We start from the raw sequence: 23,150 nt of genomic DNA, 5'->3' as shown, positions 1-23,150 counted from the left end.
TATTCTTGTCTGAAGAGAATAGAAATCCAAATTTATGAATCCTAAATAATCATAAATAATTAAAAAAGTTATGAATGCTTCTTGGTTGATTTTCATCGCGATTTAAAACAGAAGGTTTTACAAAGTGCCACTCTGAGGGGACAAGCTGCTTTAATCAAAACTTGGGTTATTTTCATAAAAGAGTCACAGTATCTTTGCAGTTTTCACTGCATGTAGGAAGCGAATACTGTAGGGGAAAGTTCACAAAATGTGCTTCAGTTTCTTACAGAAACATTCAAATCAGTCCACCACAGTACAATGACATTTCCATGGTTTATAATGGAAAAGTCCACAGCGTTTTCCTTTGATATTTCTTGAATGATACTTGACAAAGTCAAAGAGTGGAAATACTTTGACTAATTTCACCTTAGTAGTGCAATCAGCATCAACTTGCAGGAACATAAAACCACTGTTAGCCAACAAATGCACCTACGTTCTCAGTCCCAACATAATAAAGTACATTTACATGGCTATATGTTAACTAAAACATACGTCAACGGTATTTTTCCCCCCACGTCCCATGCCCCAAAGAATCTCTTAAACTGATTGTGTGAGATAAGCAGCAAATATCACAAACAGCTGTCATTTTGAAAATATAGTATAGCTGCATCATGGACTGGAAAACAACTGAGAGAAAGACCAACATACGTTAGAGTTACTAAACCCACAAAAAAGATCTTACAACAAATAAAATCAGATCAAGCTTTATACCAGTTTTAAATTGTACAAGTAATTGTAAACACTTTTCTTACACATTAAAAGTTTTTGGGAATAGACCTTTATAAAATGAAAAACAAACTCACATTTGGTCCTTGGTATTGGCTGTATAGATGGCAATACCAAGGCCAATTGGTGGCCAACTAGTGGCACCCAAGGGAGCGTCTTCACTGAATAACACACTCAGCTGATGCAACATAAGTATATAAAAAGATCTTTCAAGTCATTAAGTTTTTCTTTTCATAGTATCTTAATTTTATTGTGATTGCTTTTGCAAGAGTCAATGTTAACCTTTCGTAACATTTTTTTTCCCATACAATCCACTTTGGGTAAATATTGCTAGCGCCTATTTCTGCGTTACTTGAGTAAGCTGAAAATAATATTTAATTTGCAGCTTTTTAAAGTTTTGCTTATCTACCTGCTGATTTAAAAGTTTTGAGTCAATGCTAGCTTTAACATAGTATTTTTCACCTGAAATGGCAGTAAACTCATTGTTGAATAGTCTCAGAATAGTCTTGGCAGCTGAAGAGTTTTTGAAAAGCATCTCCTCTCTGAATAGGGCAAAGAAAGGCCACACCTAATACTTCCACATAAATCTGCTTTTATTGCGATATCAATGCCATTTTGTATATTTTGCATCCTGCCAATGCAAACACACACACAGCCAAATGTTTTATTGTTTCAACTGTTAATTCACCTGGACTTGTTCCGCGTTATAAGAATGTAAGGTCGATTTTTTGTAGATGTAGTAATTAGTGTGCGACTCCTACAAGGTTTTATCTGTCACTCACAGGACAGATACAAGCAACAAAAATGTCAAACATGGACTAATCACGAGACTTCCGACAGCTTCCACTCACTGCAGCTTTATCTTACAAAACCACTGACTGACTCACTGCTATAAAGATGGATAGCTTGGGGAATAGTTGCTAACGGAAATAGAAGTTCTTAAACATTGATGAAACTAACAAAGCTAGTAAGAACATGAGTAGATGTTGCTTAAGATGCCACAATCTACTAAACTGCAGATCTAATTGGTAATCTTATTTGTTGTTTAAAAGGTGAAAAATCAGAATTTTATTCCCCGTTCAGTTCATGCATCAAAATGAATCAGTCATTTTGATGACTGATCAAAACTCAGATGGTGGGAAGACTGCATAGGCGTGGAGAAATACAGTTTTTGACCATGTATGCCGTCTATTATTTGGAACAAAAGAAGAGATTGTAATGTGATTTTAGATTGTCAATTTTGTATTTGCAATTTTCTACATAAAGATTTTTTGCTAACTTCACGGTTTTGCACACGTCCTTTAGTTTTACAAAACTGCTTATCAAATGACACAGAAATGTTAGCATTACACTTAACTTGAACTTCTTTCATGTTACAGGAAAATTGAACCAGTCCATGCTATAAAATGCTTAACGTTTAAAACACACCACATAAACTGACAAAGCCTAAGATCTCTCCCTGGTTCATTTCACCCATTTCAAACAGTTTTCTGAATCTCCATAGCCTGTCACAAAGTCCCCCAATAGACTGCTAGGGACAAATTCATTCGAATCAGTTGTGTTCAGGAAGCTAAACTACTCAAATAAGCAGCATATCGTCCACCAAGACTGGAAATAGGAAGAAGAAGGATTGTTCTTTATTCCATGGTCAAAAGAAAATCGTACTTTTATTCAGAAATCAAATTCCCAGAAACTGGAGGAAGAGAAAAGAAACAGAATTTTCACATTTGATAAAACTCTCACTATGTTGTGATGATACAAAACAGATAATTTGTGAAAAAAAAAACAAAAAAAACATTTGTCTTCTCCCAGTGCTAATTAGAAATAACTAATCAGAGTCAGGAGGAAGGTCTTAGCACTGTCCATCACAATCTCATGTGGCGCTGCTCATCCTGTCCTCCCTCTCCTTAAGTTTCACGTAGCTAGAGACTGTTGTGAATGCTCAGGCTAGTTAGCATGGGCGCCGATAACTGTGGATAAGCCGTTTTCCTGTAATGGTAAGTTGCTTCTCTGCCATTAGCACATTGAACAGCGAGTACATGAGGATGACTGACAGTGCTAAGACCCTCCTCCTGGCTCTGACTGGCTAGTTTAGGTCGAGAGCGGACCATTTCTTCAGACAACAATAGTAGCTCAGTGAGGAGGTGGAAGAGATCAATCTTCTCACAGGTTATCTGTCTCATAGCAAATTGTCACAACATGGTGACGTTTAAATGATATTCCAAGTTATTGGGATGTGTCAGTATATAGGAAAGTAGGACATATACTAACCTAAACTCAACAATGCAGCCATTCAATATGTCTGATGAAAACACAATTTTCACATCATTAGAATTAGAGTTTACATAGACTGATGTAATCAAAAGTGAGATGATTTGGGGGAAAATCCTACTTCCTTGCTTACAAACCAAACAAATGTTGTCGCCTCTGCACAGCACAATTCTTTGATGTCATGAGTCATGACTCAACCTAGAAACATCTGTACAAGACCTTCTCTTTTGCTTAAACACACACATACACAAATGCATATACACACACACACTTGCATATATATATATATATATATATATATATATATATATATATATATATATATATATATATACATACACACGCATGAGGCAACCTCTTTGAATGAGTTACATTACTCAACATACAACTTTTTGAAACATTTAAATTCTTATGTACTATTTGGTGTATAAATGCTCATTTACACCTGTGGTGTCATCTAAGCGTAGGCACAAGGAATATACCGCTAAAGGACAGATGTGGTCGGAACACACAAACCACAAATAAGTATCATGGATCAAGTGGAAACTCTAAAGGCAGAGATAAAAAGCGGCAATAAAATAAGTTCCACCGTGAGAGTACATAGAAATGTTAATAAAATAACTGGCAATCAATTTTCAAAATGAAATACTGATTGCACTGCCAATACCACCGTTTCTCCTTAATCACACACTTCAGATTTTACCAACAAAGACTTGGGTGTACAATTGCAGAAAGGTGATTAAAACGTCTGTTGATATGAGAAGTTATCATCATTCAGTTTCTTATAAACATCTGAATAACTGAGTTTATAAAGAAAGGAGAGAAAAATAATAATAAAAAAACCAAGAAAACTAGTGACAGTCAACCTACTTTCATATTATCTTGAAGTAAAGTGCTATTCCATAACAGGCCACTGGAGGGATTTTACCATACTACAGCAGAACGGCAAAAAAAAAATTCCAAGAGTCATCTAAAGGAAAAATAATGTTGTATGCTCTCGGTAATGCACAACTAATTCAGCCCACCCTTTCCACCACAAAGCCATATAAATGACAGCAACACAGGGGGTAAGTAAATCACTTTTACTAAACAACTTGCTTATCACACCGACAAGACTTCAATCTGAGCATGGAGAATTTCATGAGGATTGCATTTTGGATCTTTACCCTCTCTGTCACACTCTCTGATTGTCATCCAACTCTACCTAATATTATTTCTGATTTCAACATTAAATTCATGAAGAAATTAGCATGTGTAAGTATTTTCTTTCCAAATATTTTAAACATTTTTGTCCAATTTTGAACATCTGCTTATAAAATGTCATATATTCTTTTGTCTTCACAGGAAGAAAATGGAACATTTTACACTCCAGAATCAACAGATGTAAGATAATATTTTTACTCTGCAAAATAAATTATACATGAGTAAGAAACTAAAGCAAAATATAGCAAAAAGTGTGAGATTTAAAGAGGTCAGTAAAGAATATAAATTGACAAGTGAACATTTAAGTCATGTTGGGTACTCCCCTGCATGCGTGTAAGAGACCCAGCCTGAAGGCTTTGAGTTTTTATAAACCACATGTAAAGGTTCTCGAGTACAGGAAATGAGCTTGCCAGGTGTTGAATTTTCACACATCTGTGACTACTTGGTGACTTTACTGTGTGCAGCCACAAGTCCGCCTCAGTCAATACGGCAAAAGGACGCTAAACATTTCTCTCTCCCTGACAGGAGAAATGTTACAAGAGTGTACTGGAATGCATCTTTATAGAGTTGAATGGAACAGCTGCAGTGGAGTGTGAGGACCCAGAAGATCGCATTGGCGATGGACTTACCACTTTACAAAGGAAAATAGATACAATGACAAACGACCCAGTAAGTACAGCCTCTTCTGTGATGTGAAGTTGAATTTGATGGAGAGTTAAAAATTATACTTTTGACCAGACCTAACTGGACTTATTTTTGCTTTAGGCACCATCAAACCCCTCTGCATGTGCCTGTGAAAGGTGGCCTCAAAAGTCTTTCATCGAGTTTCTGGAAACGTATGAGTCTTTGCTTCAAAAAGAAAATGAAGCAGCTGCAGGAAGATTAAATAGACATTTTGGGGCTCATAAAGCCTGAGGAAATATTTGCACAACTGCTTCCCCATCAGTTTTAGTGGAATGAAACACTGCTGAAAAGCAGGAAGGAATGGACGTTTTCATAAAATAAGTGTTTTACAATTTATCTCAATGTCTTTTAACTTTAATAGAATTTAATCTATTTTGATTGATTCTTTCAATACTGCTCTTAATTTTTGTATATTTATAGCCATGTCACTGGATTGTGGAGATATTCTGAAACAATTTGTATAGCCTACAAGTTGACAGCTTATTCCTGTATTACTATATTTAAATCATTTATTTGCATGTCATTGTTGTGGTAAACTTCTAGGAAGTTCTCAGTTTGTTCATAAGAAACAACGAATGTATCTCAAGTAAAGTTTGTCGAGCTCTAAATCCTATTTATATATTTATTTATTTATTTATTTATGATATTTATGTTTGTTGGTGGTGCTCAAAACGTGATAATGGTGTAATTAAGATGTTCTACTTAATCTGTGAAATGCATTGCTGTGTGTATTAAAAAAACTGTAAACTTTTAAAGGCAAATCTTCATTTACTTTTTGAAAAAGCCTAAAGATGTCTAATACTCAACTCAAATTTTGTTTTAGCACAACTGTCATAGCTGGAAATATTAATGTGGGGGAGGAGCAGGGGTGTGGGAGGATTTTTCCTTCGGTATTAAGAGTAACTAAATTAACCGAGCTGTCCACAAGAGGTTTGCGCACGGAAAACCAACTCAGTCATTGTGAATAATTTCAGCATTACATTCTGTACATTCCCACGGTGCTCAACAGTTATAGTTATAGAAAGTAAAACAATATTGCCATCAAAGGATAAAATAAAGTCTATTAACTGAACTTAACAGAAGACATTAATATTCATATGTCTACACAAGTAATTTTGTATTGTATGATTGATGGGAGGATGTTTACGTGACAGCTGCATGTGCTCCTTTTGATCAGATCAATATGCATCAAAATGTAATAGCAAACCACCCACCAGGTAAAGAAAATGTTAAAATATTAATTTAAGAGAGGACTACTAGAGAAGTTGGCTAATTAAAGAGCAAGAGTTGATGCTGGCAACATAAAGAGAACTACATTTACAGAAAAGAGTTTGTTTCCACTGCTTTGGCATTTTTCAAGCCCAACTTGTCTTTAATACTGAGATTATTTTTGAGAAGCCACAACAAACTTAGTTGCAAAAATAGATAACATTTTTAGGGGAATTTTCTAAAACGTTTTAGTTGCCCTCTCTCTCATTCACTACAGGGATGTTCCATATATGGAGAATACACACATTGGTTCCAATGACGAAGCAATCATCTTTAGACTTAGTGAAATTACATTGGATGTTGTAGGTGATGAACTCTATTTTTGAACTCATCAGGTGTTCTATGCTGCATAAAGATCGAATGACTGTGATCAAAAAGCTGAACATGACATCTGTGCTTGCTGCTCTGAAGCCAAAATTATAAAATCTTGGCACATCAACTCAGTCAAAATCGCACACCATCTCCTGATGTGTAAAGATTTTTTTCCAATTATCAAAGTTTTAGTTCTATCTATGTTCAAATTATTGGTTTTAGTGGAACAAAGGGGGGATAGTTGGTTTGACTAACAGACTGTCGAATTTCTCACTGATGGGTCTGATGTGTATTTGTTACCTTGGTAGCTACTTATCTTCATAGAACACATAATATGTCGTTCAGCCTGTACAAAACTAAATGTTACAGCCAGTTTTCAATGTTTTATTTAAATGTAAATTGTAATTTAATCATTTAAACACTCACAACAAACAAACTAATGATTTCTGTCACATGGAGACATGACAGTATGCAATAGTTTATTGAGAAGAGTATTGCTAAAAAAAAAAAAAATTTTGTGGGATCTAAATATATTACTGTGGTGTCAAAATCTGCTTCCTGATTTTCTTTTTTTTGCCATGTTTGTCACACTTCACTGTTTCAGAACATCAAGCCAATTGAAATGCTAGTCACGTAAACAAAATGCAGTTTTTAACTTGCATTTTGCATTAAAGGGAAATAATACAAACCTATATGGCCCTTTGTCAAAAAGTGATTGGCCTTCCCTGTTCACTGCTAAAACAAATGTTTATCACATCAGAGTACACCGTCTCTGGCCACACCCACACCTGATTACTGCCACACCTGTTCGTAATAAAGATATCACTGAACCAGGACCTGCATGACAATGTGAAGTACACCAAAAGATCATCAAAAACTACAAATCATGGCAAGATCCAAATAAATTCAGGAACAGATGAGAAAGTAATTCAGATCTTGAAAGGGCAATAAAGACATTTCTAAAGCTCTGGGACTCCAGTGAACTAGTGAGAGCCATTATCCACACATGGTTCACATATGGTGAAAACATGGAGCAGTGTTTACCAAAAGTTACCCCAAGAGTTCAGCACATCCAAGAGGTCACAAAAGACCCCACAATAATACCTTCCCTCTGCTAAGGTCAGAGTTCATTCCTCCACCTTTAGAAAGAGACTGGGTAATGATGAAAGCCACTGCAGAGCAAAACAAACATTAAGGATCGACTACAGCTCTTTAAATTGGCTTGACGTTCCCCTTAAGTGTGACAAACATGGAAAAAAACACTTTTTCTCAGCACTGTATGTAGTCCTAGAGCAAATCCAGACAAGAAAAAAATGCTTAAAACAGTTTGCAAACAGACAAGGGCAGACTGAAACGACCATATTGGATTTCCAAGCACCAACTACAAATCTTGCCAAGACCTGCAAAACTGTTGCATCATCCACAACTACCAAGCAGACAAACTTACAATGGGTGCAGAAGAACCAGTAAGCCACACTATGACTAAGTGATCCAAAAACATTAATCCATGATGAATGTGTAATTACTTTAAAGGATGTTTGTAAGCATGCTCCTTGAGGGGAAAAAAAGTTACTTTCTCGATACTAATGAGATTACGGTAATCAACAAGCAGTGCAGTTTTGTTTGCAATTTGTGCACACTCAGCAGAAAATGCATTATCCAATGTGAAAGCAAAATAACATATTTCAGAACCACAAGCCACTGAACTTTGATAACTTTAAAGATTAATATTGCTGAAAGTTTGTTGGTAGTGTACCAAAAATGTGAACTCTTTTTACTTTTTATTAAACACACCTAAGCTCAGAAAATTGCATAGGTCCAGTTATTCAAAACAATGCCCATTTAGAAATTTGGCAAGTGTTTTTATTATATATTATTTTATTCACTGATAAAATTATACTATTCTGACATAAAAATGTAAGAAGCCATTGCTGTGCCAGTTTAGTTATTAGTCCTGAGAGCTATTTACAAGAATTCAGACCACACTTCTGTACAGCACAGCATTTACAGCTTTAAAGACCTTAGTTCGATTTTTTTTTCCACTGCGTGACCACATCAAACGAGTTGCATATCCTGTTTATCTCTAAACCTACTATTATCACCTCAGTGACTCAGTGATCACAAAAATGTGTAGTGTAATTGCAAACACTGTAGTTTAACTGTCTTACTTTTGTTGGGAGTTCCAGAAAGATATACCATTATAGCTCTAGATAAACACTACAACAGGTCACATGCTGAGAATGTAATGCAGATTGTTTCTTATATATGTATATAAACACCGACTTAGCTGACAAAGGTCTGCTAAAGAAACAGTGGTATAAGTTTGAAAAAATGGTATGAGTTTGCTTTCTGTTATTTTGGAATAACTTTTCCTCTCACAAAGCACACAACCGTTACTACCTGCAAAGTAATTGCATTTTCTTATATTGAAAAACAATAAAAATAAAAATAAGCACTGACTAATGCAGGAATACCAATATGCATGCAAACAGTCTATGAAGTGGATTAAAATATCCAATTGCTTAATTAAAGGTCTAATTGAATTTTAAATGTTGTTACAAAAAAACTGCATAAGTGTCTGCACAACAGAAACCAAAATAGATCATTTGGCATAAGCTCAGAGTACCTACTTAAGTCAAGTGAATCCTTACTACTAAGTGCACTGAAACATATTAACACCCCAAACAAGCAACAAATATCAGGTGCTCTCCAAGAAATAACATTTCTTTATAAACATAAACCACACTTTTTTAAGTAAAGACAACAACTCATCAAGTCACAGGTGAAGAAATCTTTTTGTTGCTATACATACGATTGAAAGGACTGATCACTGGGCACACATTCCCTGCATCCTATGGTGACTCCATTGCTTGCCAGGTCAAGTAGGAATGCACAGCTCTCCATTCACAAGGCTGCAGCCAGACATTTTAACATAAATGATGCGCAGAGCTGCATATACAGGAAACCAGAGCATTTCCTGTATATGTATATAAAAAAAGAAAATGGTGAGACGAGCTTAAGAGCACAGGCAGAGTGACAGGTCAACAGGTTTCAACTGACGTGAAAAAATAATTCAGAATTTCGTTCTTGTAGATAAAGCATCAATGAAGTGCAACATGAACTGCTAACATTCTCTTTCAATATTATAATAAACTTGCACATGGTGCAACTGACCAACTTTACAATTGTCAAAGGCCATATAATTTGCATATCAAGTGCTGAAAACGTTGGCTTATGCACCTTCTAGTAGCAAAAAATAAAAAAGTTACACTACCTCTAATGACGCAAAACATGCTGCACAGTGTTTGTTCTAGATGTTCCAACTCTGTGCAAATTGAGTCATTTACATACCAGTTACTAGTCAGTATGAGTATTCATTCAAGTTCAAGCCAGGCTGTCAGTGGTCTTGAACTTAATTCCTCGGGGGCCATAGTCCTGCAACTTCTAGATGTGTCTCAATAGCATGCACTTAAGCTCTACAGAGCTTTGCTAATGAGCTAATATTGGAGCCAGATGTGCTGATGCAGAGATACATCTAAGAGTTGCAGGACACCCGTTCTCCAGAACTGGAGCTTTTTGACTATTGCTTTAGACTGATTTTCAGTGGCAGACATGTTACAGTAAGGCGTTACAAAGACAACGTGCAGTAGACATATACTGTACACTATATGAACCAATGCTTGATTGAGGCTAAGAATATTGTTCTGCTGAGGTGATAATGAAGCCAAGGTTGCTTCAATAGTGGCCTTCAAACTGTCTGCATTGGTGATTCTACTGCTTCAAAGTCCACGAGTCACAGTGATACCATGGTTATGCAGGTTTGGCATATTTGGCAGAGTGGGCTGGGACCAAGTCCTGCTGGAAAATCAAATCAGCATAAAGCTCTTCCGCAGAGAAGTATTGACTCTTCTAAAATGTTCTGGCAAACAGCTCCTCTTACTATACACCGGATAAAACACAAGGCCGAGGCCAGCAGATGAAATAAATCCACAATTCATCAATGACCATAGAAACTTCCCTCCTATGCGTCATTATTTATCCAGACTCTAGATTTATGAAATGAAAAATGTATTCAATCTAAAAAAATAAAATAAAATGTCCTCAAAGCCATGTAGCAGTTGATGTGCCGACTCCAGTCACAGTACATTCCTCTTGAATTGCTACTAATCTCTTAAATGAGCTTCGCTTCACAAAACCTTCAAGGCTGAGGTGATCCCTGGTTCTTCATCTTTTTCTGCCACATATTTTTCTTCCATGCAGTATACTATACTATAATTTGATGCAGCGTTTTGAAAAGCCAACTTCTTTAGTAACAACCTTTTGTGGCTAAGCCTCTTTGTGTAGGAAGTTTAAGTCATGATCTACTGGACAGCTGCCATGTCACCAGTCCTTTTCTATGATTATGTAGGCCTTAAAATATTTTTTTGAATCTTTTTTCGGTGTAATATAATTATTTTCAGAGAAACTTAATTGCAAGCTTTGATTAGATACACCCCATAATCATCAAAATTGACAGAAATTCTTGAAGTATGGACCACTGTGTGCAAAAAATATATAAACTCAACACATTTTTTACAACATGCATTTTGTTTTATTGCTCCATCTCTGTACATAGGAAAAAAATCCCTTAATATAAAGAAAAAAAGAGAGATAAAAATTCAACAGACAGAACAGATCTTTGTTAAGGCAGTCCCAAAACAACACCATTACAACCTTGACTTAACAGAACATTATTTTACAAATAAGATAAAACAACATCGGGAAAGAATGTAGTTTTCACTCGATGATCATGCCATACACAAAAAGGAAATGTAAAATGATTGGCCAACTAAAGAGTCAGTTGCAAATTACGAGAAAAACAATAATTGTTTCTGTTTCAACTTTCTAACCTTCACAAACCTGCTGAAAAGATGAACAATGAAGACCTCTGAGGAACCACCGTCTAACTTCTAAAACCCATCAAGACTGCCAAGACTGTGGTAAACAAAATGATGGTTTAATTCTCCCCCCCAAAAAACGAGAACGATTTCAGTTGAAAATTGCTCCTTTAGTCATTAAAGTTGTCACTGCCAGGAAGCTTTTCCAGCCATGAACCAAAGCCCTGCTGAGACAGGTATGCCCGCAGCACACTTTTGGCCTCCTGGTACGGCTTAGCCATCATCTTCAATGAAAAGAAAGTAATAGAGTGAATAAAAAGTAGAGTAATTTCCTAAAACCAATAATTAATATATTTGAAAAGATTGATGAAAATGTCAGACAAATAAACTACTTTCACAATTCTTTTTAAGTAGAAATTTTTGATCTGAGACTTGAGCAGGCCTCTTGTTAGAATTTGATTCTTGAGTTAAAATGCACCATTTTCAATTTAAAAAAATAAGTTTCCTGTGAACTTTAACAAAAACAATCATCTTATCTTCAACCTAAATTCCAGTTTGTTGACACAAAACAGGCTGATAGAAAAAATAAATTCTTCTTTTAATGGAATGCAGGTCTGTAGTGTAAACGCTCATGTGTAAATGGGTACCTTTAATTCTCTGTAGCAGCTTGTGGTGACTAGGTCCTGTCTCTGGGCCTCTTTGGCCACCAACCTGAAGCGGTGCAGCATTGCTGCTTTGCACAGGCGGCTTGCCAAAGCAGGTCCACTCTTAAATGGAGACCTACAACAAGGAAATCGGTAATAGATTAGATAGGCCCAAACATGAACCAAAAATTCATTTCCAATATAATAACATGACAATTATGTTTTCACACAGGGCCAGGCTGGTTTGGATAGCATTTTCCCCTTGAAATCATCACTAGAGAATTGCTGTTCTACTTACTTGGATTACAATACAGAGTTCCCACAAGACTGAACCGGAAGTGATAAGCACCACTGAACCGCCATCCTGGTAGGCAAGAACAGCTCAAAGCATAGATGAACTATGGCTTTAAGACCAACAAAATGAAAGTCATCAAAAATTGTAATTGAGTAATAGTTGTAGGGTACTTCTATCGTTTATAATTTAGAAAAGAAGGAACCGAGAGTTAGTTCTAAGCTGTTGGCTTGTTTATTGTTGCCATTGTAACTGTCAAGACAGTTAGTTATGGATACTTACCAAGATGGCTATCAGCTACAAACTTCCTGGAAGTATGACATCACATGAGAATTATGTATTGTCTGACATTAAAAGTTTTTAATAATCTGAGTCATTTGGGTGTCACCAAAACCCCCCAAAAAGAATAGGAAGCTGTGAAAGAGTTAATTATAGTTTTATGGCACATTCTGTAATTTTTTTTTAATCTGTCTGCATACCTTACCCAATTCAAATGTATAAGCACTTTATGCAAACCTTGAACTCACAATCATATTATTAATACTTTATGGCCTAATAGTAATTATACCTCCAACAAACAGCACAACTGTAAACTAGTCATGAAGGTATAATAGATGCAAAATATGACAGGCTTACTCTTCAATGGTCTTGCCCTCTAGACCATCCACAACTTCCACAGAGCCGTCTCCTTCACACCAGTTGATACCACAGGTGAGCTGACTGCCGGTGTCAGAGGTGACCACAGAAGGCACCAAGCTGATATGGGGTCGCATCATGCAGTAGAACATGGGCAGCAGGGAGGTGATTCCCTCCACACGCTGGTTCACAGACATCTCCATCCCTCGGATTTCAGTGCAACCAGAGTCACCTGTTTTGTTTCACATAAAAAGCTCAAAACTTGATAATTTGGCAGTGCAGCTGTGACATTTATGTAGTTATTAGTTTGCTCAATTTTTATACTACTTTTTATAATGTCCAGTTTCTGAATTCTGAAAAGTTGAAATGCATCAAAAAGAAACTGACAAATTACAACAATTGCCTTTAATGTTACTCTCAGATTTACTGGCAACATTATGAACCTAAAATTTAAGAATATGAAGCATTGAGCTCACTGTGATGCTGCCATCACTTCTCTCCACATTTAGCTAGCTTAATATCAAACATAAATACATTTTAAGTGTACTCTTTATAATCTTTCTTCAATTTATTTTGTGGGTGTGCATTTTCAAAAGATGGACCTTGCAAAATACTATTTATATGCATGAAAATTATAATCACAGAAGTGTCACTGACCTTTGCGAAAGTCACAGCTGTAACCCCCTATTGTCACAGAACCTAGCTTTAGGTCCTGTTGTTAAATTTAATAGGTTAGAAAATAAATATTTCTAACAGTTTCTCCTGACTTTAGTGAATAATGGATGAATACAATGTCAAGCCCTTTCCTTTAAAGTGTGGTACTTGAAAAAGCAGTTTCAAAATAATCTGTTGCTCATTTATTTATTGTGTAGAACAGCACAGTCACTCACATTTTTACCCTATTTGGAAATATTTTCTAAGCAATTAACACTCCCCTTGTAAACTTAAAAGCCTGTATTAATACCTACACAGAATGAGATGTTTCACAATAAATATACAATGTAAAAGCAAATTAAAATAAGTTGACAAGATATACATATATATTGTTTTTTTTTTTTGTATGTGCCATGCCGTCCCATCTCATAATCTGGGGTTGCACCTATAAACATTTTCATTTAAAAACAGCACAGCTAACTTTGGAGTTTCCCCTTGTTTCATCCTGGACAAATGTGATTATTTTGCCATGTTAATTATAAGAGGTGGGGACAATTAGGCACCCCTCCAACCTGGAAACTATGATATTTTCACACCTTTTATCTTGGTTACAGGTCTGGGGAATTTGCTGGTGCTCAGGAGCACCCACCTTGAGAGCAAGCTGCAGGCATCAGCAGCGTGAGATAAGGAACTATTTTTAAATGAACTTTCCCCTATTCAGGAAGAAACAGAGCACGTCAGTTTCATATGCAGCTGTGGTGGAACCCAGTGTAAAACACATTTGAATTCATTACCAGTCAATTATTTTAGAAATGATGTACCATTAAGAGAAAAATTATTCATGCCCCAGCCAGATTTAGATTTTAAATCATTTTCATTAAACCAAAAGTTTTTTTCTTGCAGTATGTTCCAAGTCTTTGAGGTCAGAAAGCCTCCTTGCCATCACCCTAATATTTTGCTCCCTCCATAAATTTTAAGATTTAAGGATTCAAGTATGGACTCTGGCTGGCATTGGGATGTTGTAAATGATTATTTTTATAATCGAGTAACCTATCAGTTTTTTTACTATTACTGTAGTAATTGCATAAAGAGAATTCCCCCTTTTGTAGTAGCTATTTAAGCTAGCAGAAGAAATCTATGAAAGAGAAATTGATAGTAGATAAACAATTCAGTTACTTTTTTTGAAATAAGAAAACATTTCATTTGGGGTCCTCCAGAGATCATTAATCGGGTTGGATTTTTTTAAAACACCGATGTAAACTCTAATGTTTCCTGTTGAGTTGTTATAGCATCGAGGACGTGCTGTTGTGAAATACCAACTGTTGTGTAGCACATGAACTGAGTTGTCTCCTTCTTGAAGGCTGGTCTTCCTCCATAGCTGCAAATAGCACTTAATACAACAAGTGAGAGGGTTGCGCAATACAAATAATTAACCAGCCAGAACATAATTTAATAAAGCCTAGAGGAATTTTAGTAATCAATGTACTCAAATCCTTTGATGAATCATTCCAGTCATAACTGGCATTATACCTCCATGTGCCTACATGCTGGACAAATGAAAATAAATTTAAATCAAGATCTGCCTGTGGAATAATTTTGAGTGTAAGTGAATGAAATAAATTATTGCATCCAACACAAAGAACTTGACAACATAGTGAGAATGTTGTTTAGACATTCATTCAAATAGTCATTAGATCAGGACAAATTTTAAATATTCAGTACATTTGATCTTGAGGAATGGAGTCGGCCACCACTGATCTACACTTTGGCACAAACCAAATTAACAGAATGTATGACATTTAAAAACTGAACCATTAACTACAAATTATGTCAATAAATTTTGCATTCTTGTTTTTCTATCACACTGTTAGACAGAGGTATGATGTTGCATCAAACTTTCTGATAACTCACTTGAGGAAATCCTCAAGTGAGTTGAACACTTGAGGATTAAACAGAAAACACACAAGGAGAAATTGCTACAATCAAAGACAAATGGCTTGACTTACCTACAAGGATGCTTTGGACATAGACAGGCTCAATGAAGTGGCTCAGTAAGGCTCCTTGGTATCCAAGCACCTGCCACTGAGTGATCTTATCAGTGGTCGACATGCTGACCATCTCGCTAGCAGAGTTATCGAGGGTTGAGGAGAAAACTGAAAACACCTTTGAAAGAAAAAAAAATTTTGTTGTTAAGGGTTAATATTTTAATCAAAAACCACAAATATATAAAAGAAGCTTTCAAATTTTATTCCCATAAATAACTGAACATAGTACCTTGCCCTCAACTGACAGATGTAGGCTGATCTCACTGTTGACTTGCCATGTTGTAATGGAAAAAGGGTTCAGGCGCCTGGGAATAAAGGACATGGTACATATTAAGATTTAGACCTTTCAGTTTAGATTTACTGATTAGCTTTTACTCTCCAGGTTAATACGAACATGAGAAACAACCTGACAATAAATAATGACATTAAGAAAAAACTCCTGGGTAGGGCTGGCTAACTGCAGAAGAAATAATTATGATAATTTTGGTCAAAATTGAAATCATGTTTTGTTTTGTTTTTTTAAACAAGCATTCACTGAGTTTGAAAAAGGGATGTATTGATTCCATTGGAGAACATGGACTTATCTTGAAACATAAGACACAAGTTTCTTTTATGTCTTCTTGCTGAATCTCCCTTAATATAAGAAAGAATTTTTTCAAATGTTGGATATTCTATCATTTTTTTTTATAATACAAGTAACTCAGCGGCCTTCAAAAAAGTACTAATCTACAAATTTAAAAACACTAAAATTAAAAAAAAGGAAAAAAAAAACTAACTAAACATAAAGTACAATAGATATTAAATAAGATATAGCATTCTCCCAAAAAGGTACGCCATTGTACTTCTGGTCGTTTTGGGCTAACTAAGATGATCAGTTGCTAAAGTTACTCTCCTGTTTGTGACATCTTTATTTGTTCTAACTTCTAAAAAAAAAGCAACTGTCCTAAGCAAGTGGATTAAACTGCTTTAAGGGTCTTTGCTGTTTAAAAATCAAGCACTAACAGAAAAGTGGGGAGAAAGGAAAGGCTGGCGTTATTTTAGGCAATCACAAGCCAACAGATTTACTAAGAACATTGCAAGTTCTTAGCAAAGGGGAACTCCATCAAGTAAATTAAAAAATGAATTATTAATATTTAAATCTAAGTGCCTATTTTTAAATTTATCTTTCATTCGTCTGTTGTACAGACAAAAGATGAACAAGAATTAATTTTGAATGTTCTTAAAAAAGTTGCAAACATGCCCAATGAGCAAATACTTACAGCTTGGTTGGAATCTGTGCTGCACCCTTTGGTAGTTGGTTTACATACAGATGCAGGGTAATCCCACTCTTCAGGCTGAGGAGTTTGCTGTTGATGTTATGAGTGAAGATGGACTTTGCAGTCAGATTGGCGTTTTTGCTGAAATACATCAGCAGGTGCCGGTACAGGTACCTGGTAACACAGAATGAGGGTGACCCATCACATATACTTCACTAAACATGTGGTGACATGCCTTGAGTTGTAGGGTAGGTTTTAATGTATCATCTTTTCAGAAAGATGTCAAAAATATAGCTGCAAAAAAGTTATCTAACAATATTTAATGCAAACTACTTCAAAGCTAATAACAAACTAAAATATTTAATCAAAAATCTATTATGCTAGAAGAATACAGCTATTCTGGAAATGTCATGGTCATACTCACTGTAGCAAGTATCAAACAAAAAAAGAACAATTCTCTCACCAACTGAGAAAACTACAGCATGTTTTGTAGTAAACTTAAGTAGACCATCATAGAAAAATAATAACCAAATACCTCATGAGAGACCTCCTTGCTGTAACAACAGCATGAGAATCATGCACAACCCGTCCATTTGATGACACTTTGGTGTTGAAGTTTCCAGTCCCAAGAGCAACAACCTCGCATCCAGTGGCTACAAGAACAGAGCCAAGTGAAATATTTCAATACTTAAAAAAAAAAAATATATATATATATATATCTTGTTCTTAGAGTCATGTCCAGTTTACATATCTTTAGCGTACATTTTTGACAAACAATATGATACATGCAGTTACTTCACTCATCTAGCTTACCTTATGCCCACTCCACATTTATTAAGACCTCTAATAAATAAGTGCAAAAAACCCTAAGAAAAAATATATTTTTAAACCCCATCAGGACTTTAACTGGAAGTTCCCCCACTTCTATCTGCCAAGACCTTTTTTTATTTATTTTTTTTAACAAGAAATATTCCAGGTCAGTCTGGTGTAAAATGGATGAATAGGTTGAAAAGCATATCATGGAAACTGTTGAGCATGGTGGAGGAGCTGTAATGCTGTGGGACAGTTTTTCTCTCAAATGTCTACTTACAAGTTTTGACAATGAATGCAGCTGTTGTTTCCCCACAGCTAGAGAACTCTGGATGGTTGTTCAGCAGTTTAGAGAGCTGATCCTTCACAGCATGTGGAATCTGGAGGTTGACCGAACTCTTCCTTTCTGAACAACCAAATGAAAAAAAGAAAGAAAAAAATATCAATATTGACTCAACTGTATTCATTTTTCAATAAAAACTAAGTGTGCAAAAGGATACTTAAAGTAGAGTTTTATTGAAACTTTTATTTTCTTTTCTTTGAACATTAAGCTTGCTTGTTGATCTAAAGCAAATGGAATCAGACATGTAACTTTTCTGATAATAAATAGTGCGTGTTTTCTATATAAGTGTATTGAGTGATAATAGTATGCACACTCTGAGCAGGATCCTAAACAGAATGAGGTTACACACTCAGTCCGATCCTCTAGATCAGGGGTGTCAAACTCCAGTCCTCAAGGGCCGGTGTCCTGCAGTTTTTATAAGTGCCACAGGTACAAAACACTGGAATGAAATGGCTTAATGACCTCCTCCTTGTGTAGATCAGTTCTCCAGAGCCTTGCTAATGACCTAATTATTCCATTCAGGTGTGGTGCAGCAAAGGCACAACTAAAAGTTGCAGGACACCGGCCCTTGAGGACTGGAGTTTGACACCTGTGCTCTAGATGGTGTTCCTAACTGACCACTTGGAATGAATTTATTTACTTTTATTTTGGAGAGAGGAAGTTTTTTATTTTGAAAAATGTTTAACTGGATCTACTTTTGTCTTTTGTCACTATCTTGCCTTCTGTTGATTTCGGTTATTAGGTTATGAACAGCCGTTGCCGTTTTTCAGCTATTGCATTGTTCAATAAAAATCTGAACAGAAAATGTTCAGCAAATACATCTGAGCCTCCGTTGAGTTTGAAGAAGCTTTCATTCTGTAATAATCGCCCTTTAGCCATTTCCCAAATCAGAAGCTGCAATCGGAAGCCAACTTCAACTTCATTCCAGACGGTCAGATAGGAATGCCGCAACATTTAAAGGATCAAACTGACGTTTCGTTCTGTGCAGTCCCATTCTGTTGAGGATCCTGCTCACAGTGCGCATACTATGAATGACTTCAACCACAAGCAGCATCAGTATCTCTCCATGTTTTAGACCAATCATGAAGAAAGCTTGACCAATTCCTGTTATCCATTGTACTCGCCACCTTCTGGACATAAAATTATCACATTTAAACAAGATAACTATCACGTTTATCCAACATATTATCACGCTTAAACAAGATAAGTATCACTTTATAATGTGATAGCACTCTAAATTATTTTTCCTCTGTGATAGCAATACGCTTCCAGAATTTTTTTCTTTCAGAGAACAAACATGACAAGGCATTATCCTTTAAGATGTGGTTGCAGAAATACCAACAGGGTATTCACAGAAGAAGTGTGGAAATTGGTTCGCACACCAACACTATCAAACAGAAATCTTGAGTTACCATAAAAGGCCCTAGAAGGATTTCTGTCAGAGATGGATGCATCTTCCTTCACTGGTAAGGGTGGAGGAACATCTGGGGACAAATAGTTATAAGAAAGGTCAAATCTAAGAGATAACTTTGTGAATAAAGTGCTTCACACAACATGCACCATAGTCAATTGCCAGTGATGAGCATTTTACTTGTATCCTCTACCTCCAACTAGTCAAACTTGGCCCTTTGCTTTTTATTTTACTACATTTAAGGCTGTATGAAATCCATTTAAATTTTCCCAAATTCTGCTGTATCCATTTGTGATTTTCTGAAACCAGATTATTTTCCATTCTAGCAATATTTTAAACAAAAAAAAAAGTGTTTGATTATGGAGTGAAAAATAATTAAAATAGGCAAACAGTTCCACATTTAACAATTCTTATTCAACTTTCAAAAGTATAACAGTGTTGTGGCTCAGCAGAACATTGAGTGTTGCATGTATGAAACAAATCTTACATATTTCACATTCAGTTAAAAAGAATTTTGTGTTGAGTCCTTGTGTTCTGGCAAGCTTTTTTATTTTTTCTTACAGAATATCTGTTTGAACACATAGCAACAAAATCTTAAATAAACATACACCTTGCTTTTACTTTAAATGTTCAGTTTTCTAATATTTATGTGATATCCATTGAGACCATCAAGCATCCAAAAAAAGTTTGTAAAATACTAACCTGATGTTTGAGGGAGATCAGATTTAAGACAGCCTAAGCTAGGCAAAAAGTCCTCCAAAGCAGCCTTTGCTGCATTTAGACGAGCTTCCTTTTTAGTCACTCCCATGCCAGTCTTGTGCTGAACACCATCGATCTCAACAGCAAAAGCAAAATAAAACCCTGGTAAGTTCCCTATGTAAAAAAAAAAAAAAAAAAAAAAAAAAAAAAAAAGAGGGAAAAACAGGTAATCAGACTGCAGTCAATTAGACAAGTGTTAAACAGCTACTTAAGTTTGGTGGCTCATTGATCTACATGTTTTGTGTTGTTTAAACTTTTCAAAATGGTCAAATGTTACCTGATGGCCCACCTTATCTTACTTTTAATACAACATTCCAAACTATTTTCCCTTATCTTGGCAAAAAAGAGAAGTGTTAAAAACACACAATAAGAAAGCTATGGGAACGACACAAACTAGCACACACAGATTTTCACAGAATCTCAGTTATTAACAACTGCAGAAGACAACAACTTTTAGAAATATAAAGCAAAGTTAGATTTGATTATTTTGTTGCTAAGCAAATGACACAAAATGCAAATACAACAGATAGTGTAACAGAACCTTCCACTCAACAATCCACACCTGCCATAACAGCAGTTTGATTATTGTTATTATGGTGCCTCACCTGTGGTAACTGTTTCCTTGATTTCTAGATGAAACTGTAAAACTTGGGCCAGCTGATGAAGCAAAGACACAGCATTTGTTTCACCCTTCTTGTATTTTTCAACCAGCTCTTTGGGAGAGGATTTTGGCTTCTCAAAATGACCTTAGTTGAATCAATGGAGCAGAGAAGTGAATCATTAAAGCACACGTTAGACTGCCCAGTTTTCCTCATCAAAAACACTGATGAGGAAGAACAATCCTGAGATTAAAAAGAATATCACTAGTAAAATGACAATCTGAAAAATCCCATTGCAGACGATACCCGGTCTGAACGACTTAGTTCCTTGTCTGATGGAGTCATGTTCCTGATCAACATTGACGAAGTATTGCTCCTTATTTGAATCTCTTGATTCGGATGTTGGTGGCAGACTCTTCATTAATATTTGAGCAAAACTGGTTCCTCTAGAACCTCGAAATGATCCACCTGCTGAAAACATCCTGCAAGCCAAACAAGTTCTGAGTGGAGAAGAACATATGTGTTGGTCAACTAAAGTCCAGATATATTTTGATTAATTTTATACATTTACATAGTTTGGGTACATATAAACAATACAAACAAATTTTCACATGGGAAACAGAATGGATTTATTTCTTTAAAGTTATCAAAACGCTATATAAAACGTAAAAAATGAATACAATGAATAATAAATGTAGTTTGTAGGGCATAAACCAAACAGTAATGTTTTAGTCCTCAGGTTACCTACAAAATATTCACAAGGCAGATGATGGCATATAACACAAGCAAGCCTACATAAAATACTGCAGTCAAATGACTCATTAGAAACGGGAGTACGGTATGTCCAAACAGCAGCTCTGTCTCTCATTTGCTATAAAGTATTACTCAAATAATGTCCGCCATTTTTCTGAGAATAATTAATTGTTTGGGGAGTGACATTCTTCATTACTTCATTCAACTTTCTTCTAACTAAAAACATAATCAACTTTCTTCTAACTAAAAACATAACTAGGTTAGCATTCACTTTCTTTAGATCAACTAATAGTTTCACGTTTTGGTAAATATGATTAATGGTGGTGGGAGGTTAAACTGACAATTGGCTGAAATCCGAATATTCTGCACGTGTTGCTGCTGTAGTTTGCAGCAACACGTGGCATGAATTAAATAAATATTTTACAGCCTCGGTCTGCTTTTTCTCTCTTTTCAACGGGAAAAGGTGGACTGGATGAGAGTCAGATACCCCTCCCCCACCTACATATTGCGTTGTCATCTCCAGGAAAATGTGAGTGTTACATTAATACCGACATGTAGATTTTTACACGAAAAGTCATATACTGTCAACATATAATAAACACTAGTATTTTTATTAACAGACAACAAAAACAGTAATTTATTTTCCCCCGCGAACTAATTTTTTTTTTTATCATTTCTCCTACCTTACAGCTAAGCTATCTTAGCTAACGTTCGGACTTGCTAGCGTAAAACTTAGCAATTACCCATCAAGCAACTTAAGCCAATTTCAACCATCAGTTAGCATGATACGAGTAAATTTTCAGTTTTGGTTAGTATGTAGCTCTACGATTTACCGTCAACTCAATCTGCGACCTGGGCACCAGCGTTCAACGTAGAATTGATACTGCAGTCTAACGACGCCATTTATCAAGTTCTAAATTCAAAACCAAGATCAAATGTAAACTTTTACCTATTTTGGATTCGAAAGATAAGTAGATCTGTGATGGTGTCTAAAAAATTCTGGAACACGAACGACTGCCAAACTCACGCACGACGCTGCCGTGTGTCTGTTGAGGCGCAGAGATCCTTTGCAACGGATGATGGATGATACCGTTTGAAAAATGCAGATCAATTGTAGTCGCAATTTTAGTACTGGAAACCTCTAACTGAGAGAAGAAGGAGCTAAAGAGCAGCTTAATTCAACAATGCATTTACTAAACAATATATTTTTTTTATAAAGTAGAAAACAAATAATATTTCATGTTATATTTTTTGTTTGACATTTTACTAAAATCTGAAATCGAATATGTTTGTGTTCTTAACAATAAAACATATTATTTGGTTCTTGCAAATTTTACATCTCTGGGCAAATTTTATTTAAGAAAAATGAGGGAAAATGGCTCTTTGGATTGTAAATGTTTCTGACCCCTGCCCTTCCCAGCTGGCAGTTGACTAGTAGTAAATAAACCATTCACCTCTGGGTTATGGGAAAACTAGGTGTTTTGTTCATAAGTGATGGTAGGAGGGTAAGGGAGATGGATAGACAGATTGAGGTTTCATTTACAGAATTGTGGGCACTTTTCTAGTC

General features: G+C 35.7%; 2 protein-coding genes across 5 annotated transcripts in view; both read right to left on the bottom strand.

Annotated features, from left to right (window-relative positions):
* The window catches only part of bbs12 (Bardet-Biedl syndrome 12), a 48,157-nt gene extending 38,737 nt beyond the window's left edge, over window positions 1–9,420 (bottom strand). The window contains exon 1 of the mRNA XM_028009501.1: window positions 9,317–9,420. The gene's annotated coding sequence lies outside the window, so the exon portion shown is untranslated. The remainder of the gene's footprint in view (window positions 1–9,316) is intronic.
* Window positions 9,421–11,530: 2,110 nt separating this feature from the next.
* Window positions 11,531–22,681, bottom strand: adad1 (adenosine deaminase domain containing 1 (testis-specific)). Of its 4 annotated transcripts, none has more exons than XM_028008139.1 (13): window positions 22,533–22,681; window positions 21,137–21,330; window positions 20,837–20,977; window positions 20,175–20,345; window positions 19,474–19,545; window positions 17,999–18,124; window positions 17,444–17,561; window positions 16,912–17,082; window positions 15,882–15,957; window positions 15,614–15,770; window positions 12,954–13,185; window positions 12,029–12,161; window positions 11,531–11,665 (listed from the first exon to the last, which is right to left on the bottom strand). In XM_028008139.1, exons 2-13 carry the CDS (start codon window positions 21,309–21,311, stop codon window positions 11,552–11,554), a joined length of 1,686 nt encoding a protein of 561 aa, XP_027863940.1. In that variant the 5' UTR covers window positions 21,312–21,330; window positions 22,533–22,681; the 3' UTR covers window positions 11,531–11,551. The 4 variants fall into 4 exon arrangements, with proteins under 4 accessions (XP_027863940.1, XP_027863941.1, XP_027863939.1 ...); XM_028008140.1 differs by having other exon boundaries at window positions 22,611–22,680; XM_028008138.1 differs by having other exon boundaries at window positions 22,417–22,555.
* Window positions 22,682–23,150: the final 469 nt, after the last annotated feature.

Source organism: Xiphophorus couchianus, chromosome 23 (genome assembly GCF_001444195.1).
Source record: "Xiphophorus couchianus chromosome 23, X_couchianus-1.0, whole genome shotgun sequence".
NCBI lineage: Eukaryota > Metazoa > Chordata > Actinopteri > Cyprinodontiformes > Poeciliidae > Xiphophorus > Xiphophorus couchianus.
The sequence above is the reverse complement of the archived record's forward strand: the minus strand, read 5'-3'. Positions and strand labels throughout refer to the sequence as shown.

Excerpts from the sequence above, each read along its gene's own strand:
- adad1 (XM_028008139.1), bottom strand. The coding sequence starts at position 21,311 with ATGTTTTCAGCAGGTGGATCATTTCGAGGTTCTAGAGGAACCAGTTTT. Across the intron at positions 17,562-17,998 it reads TGCATTCATTGTCAAAACTT|CCACTGGATGCGAGGTTGTT; the intron begins GTAAGTAGACAT and ends CTGTTCTTGTAG. Across the intron at positions 15,771-15,881 it reads ATCTGTCAGTTGAGGGCAAG|GTGTTTTCAGTTTTCTCCTC; the intron begins GTACTATGTTCA and ends TTTCTTTCAAAG.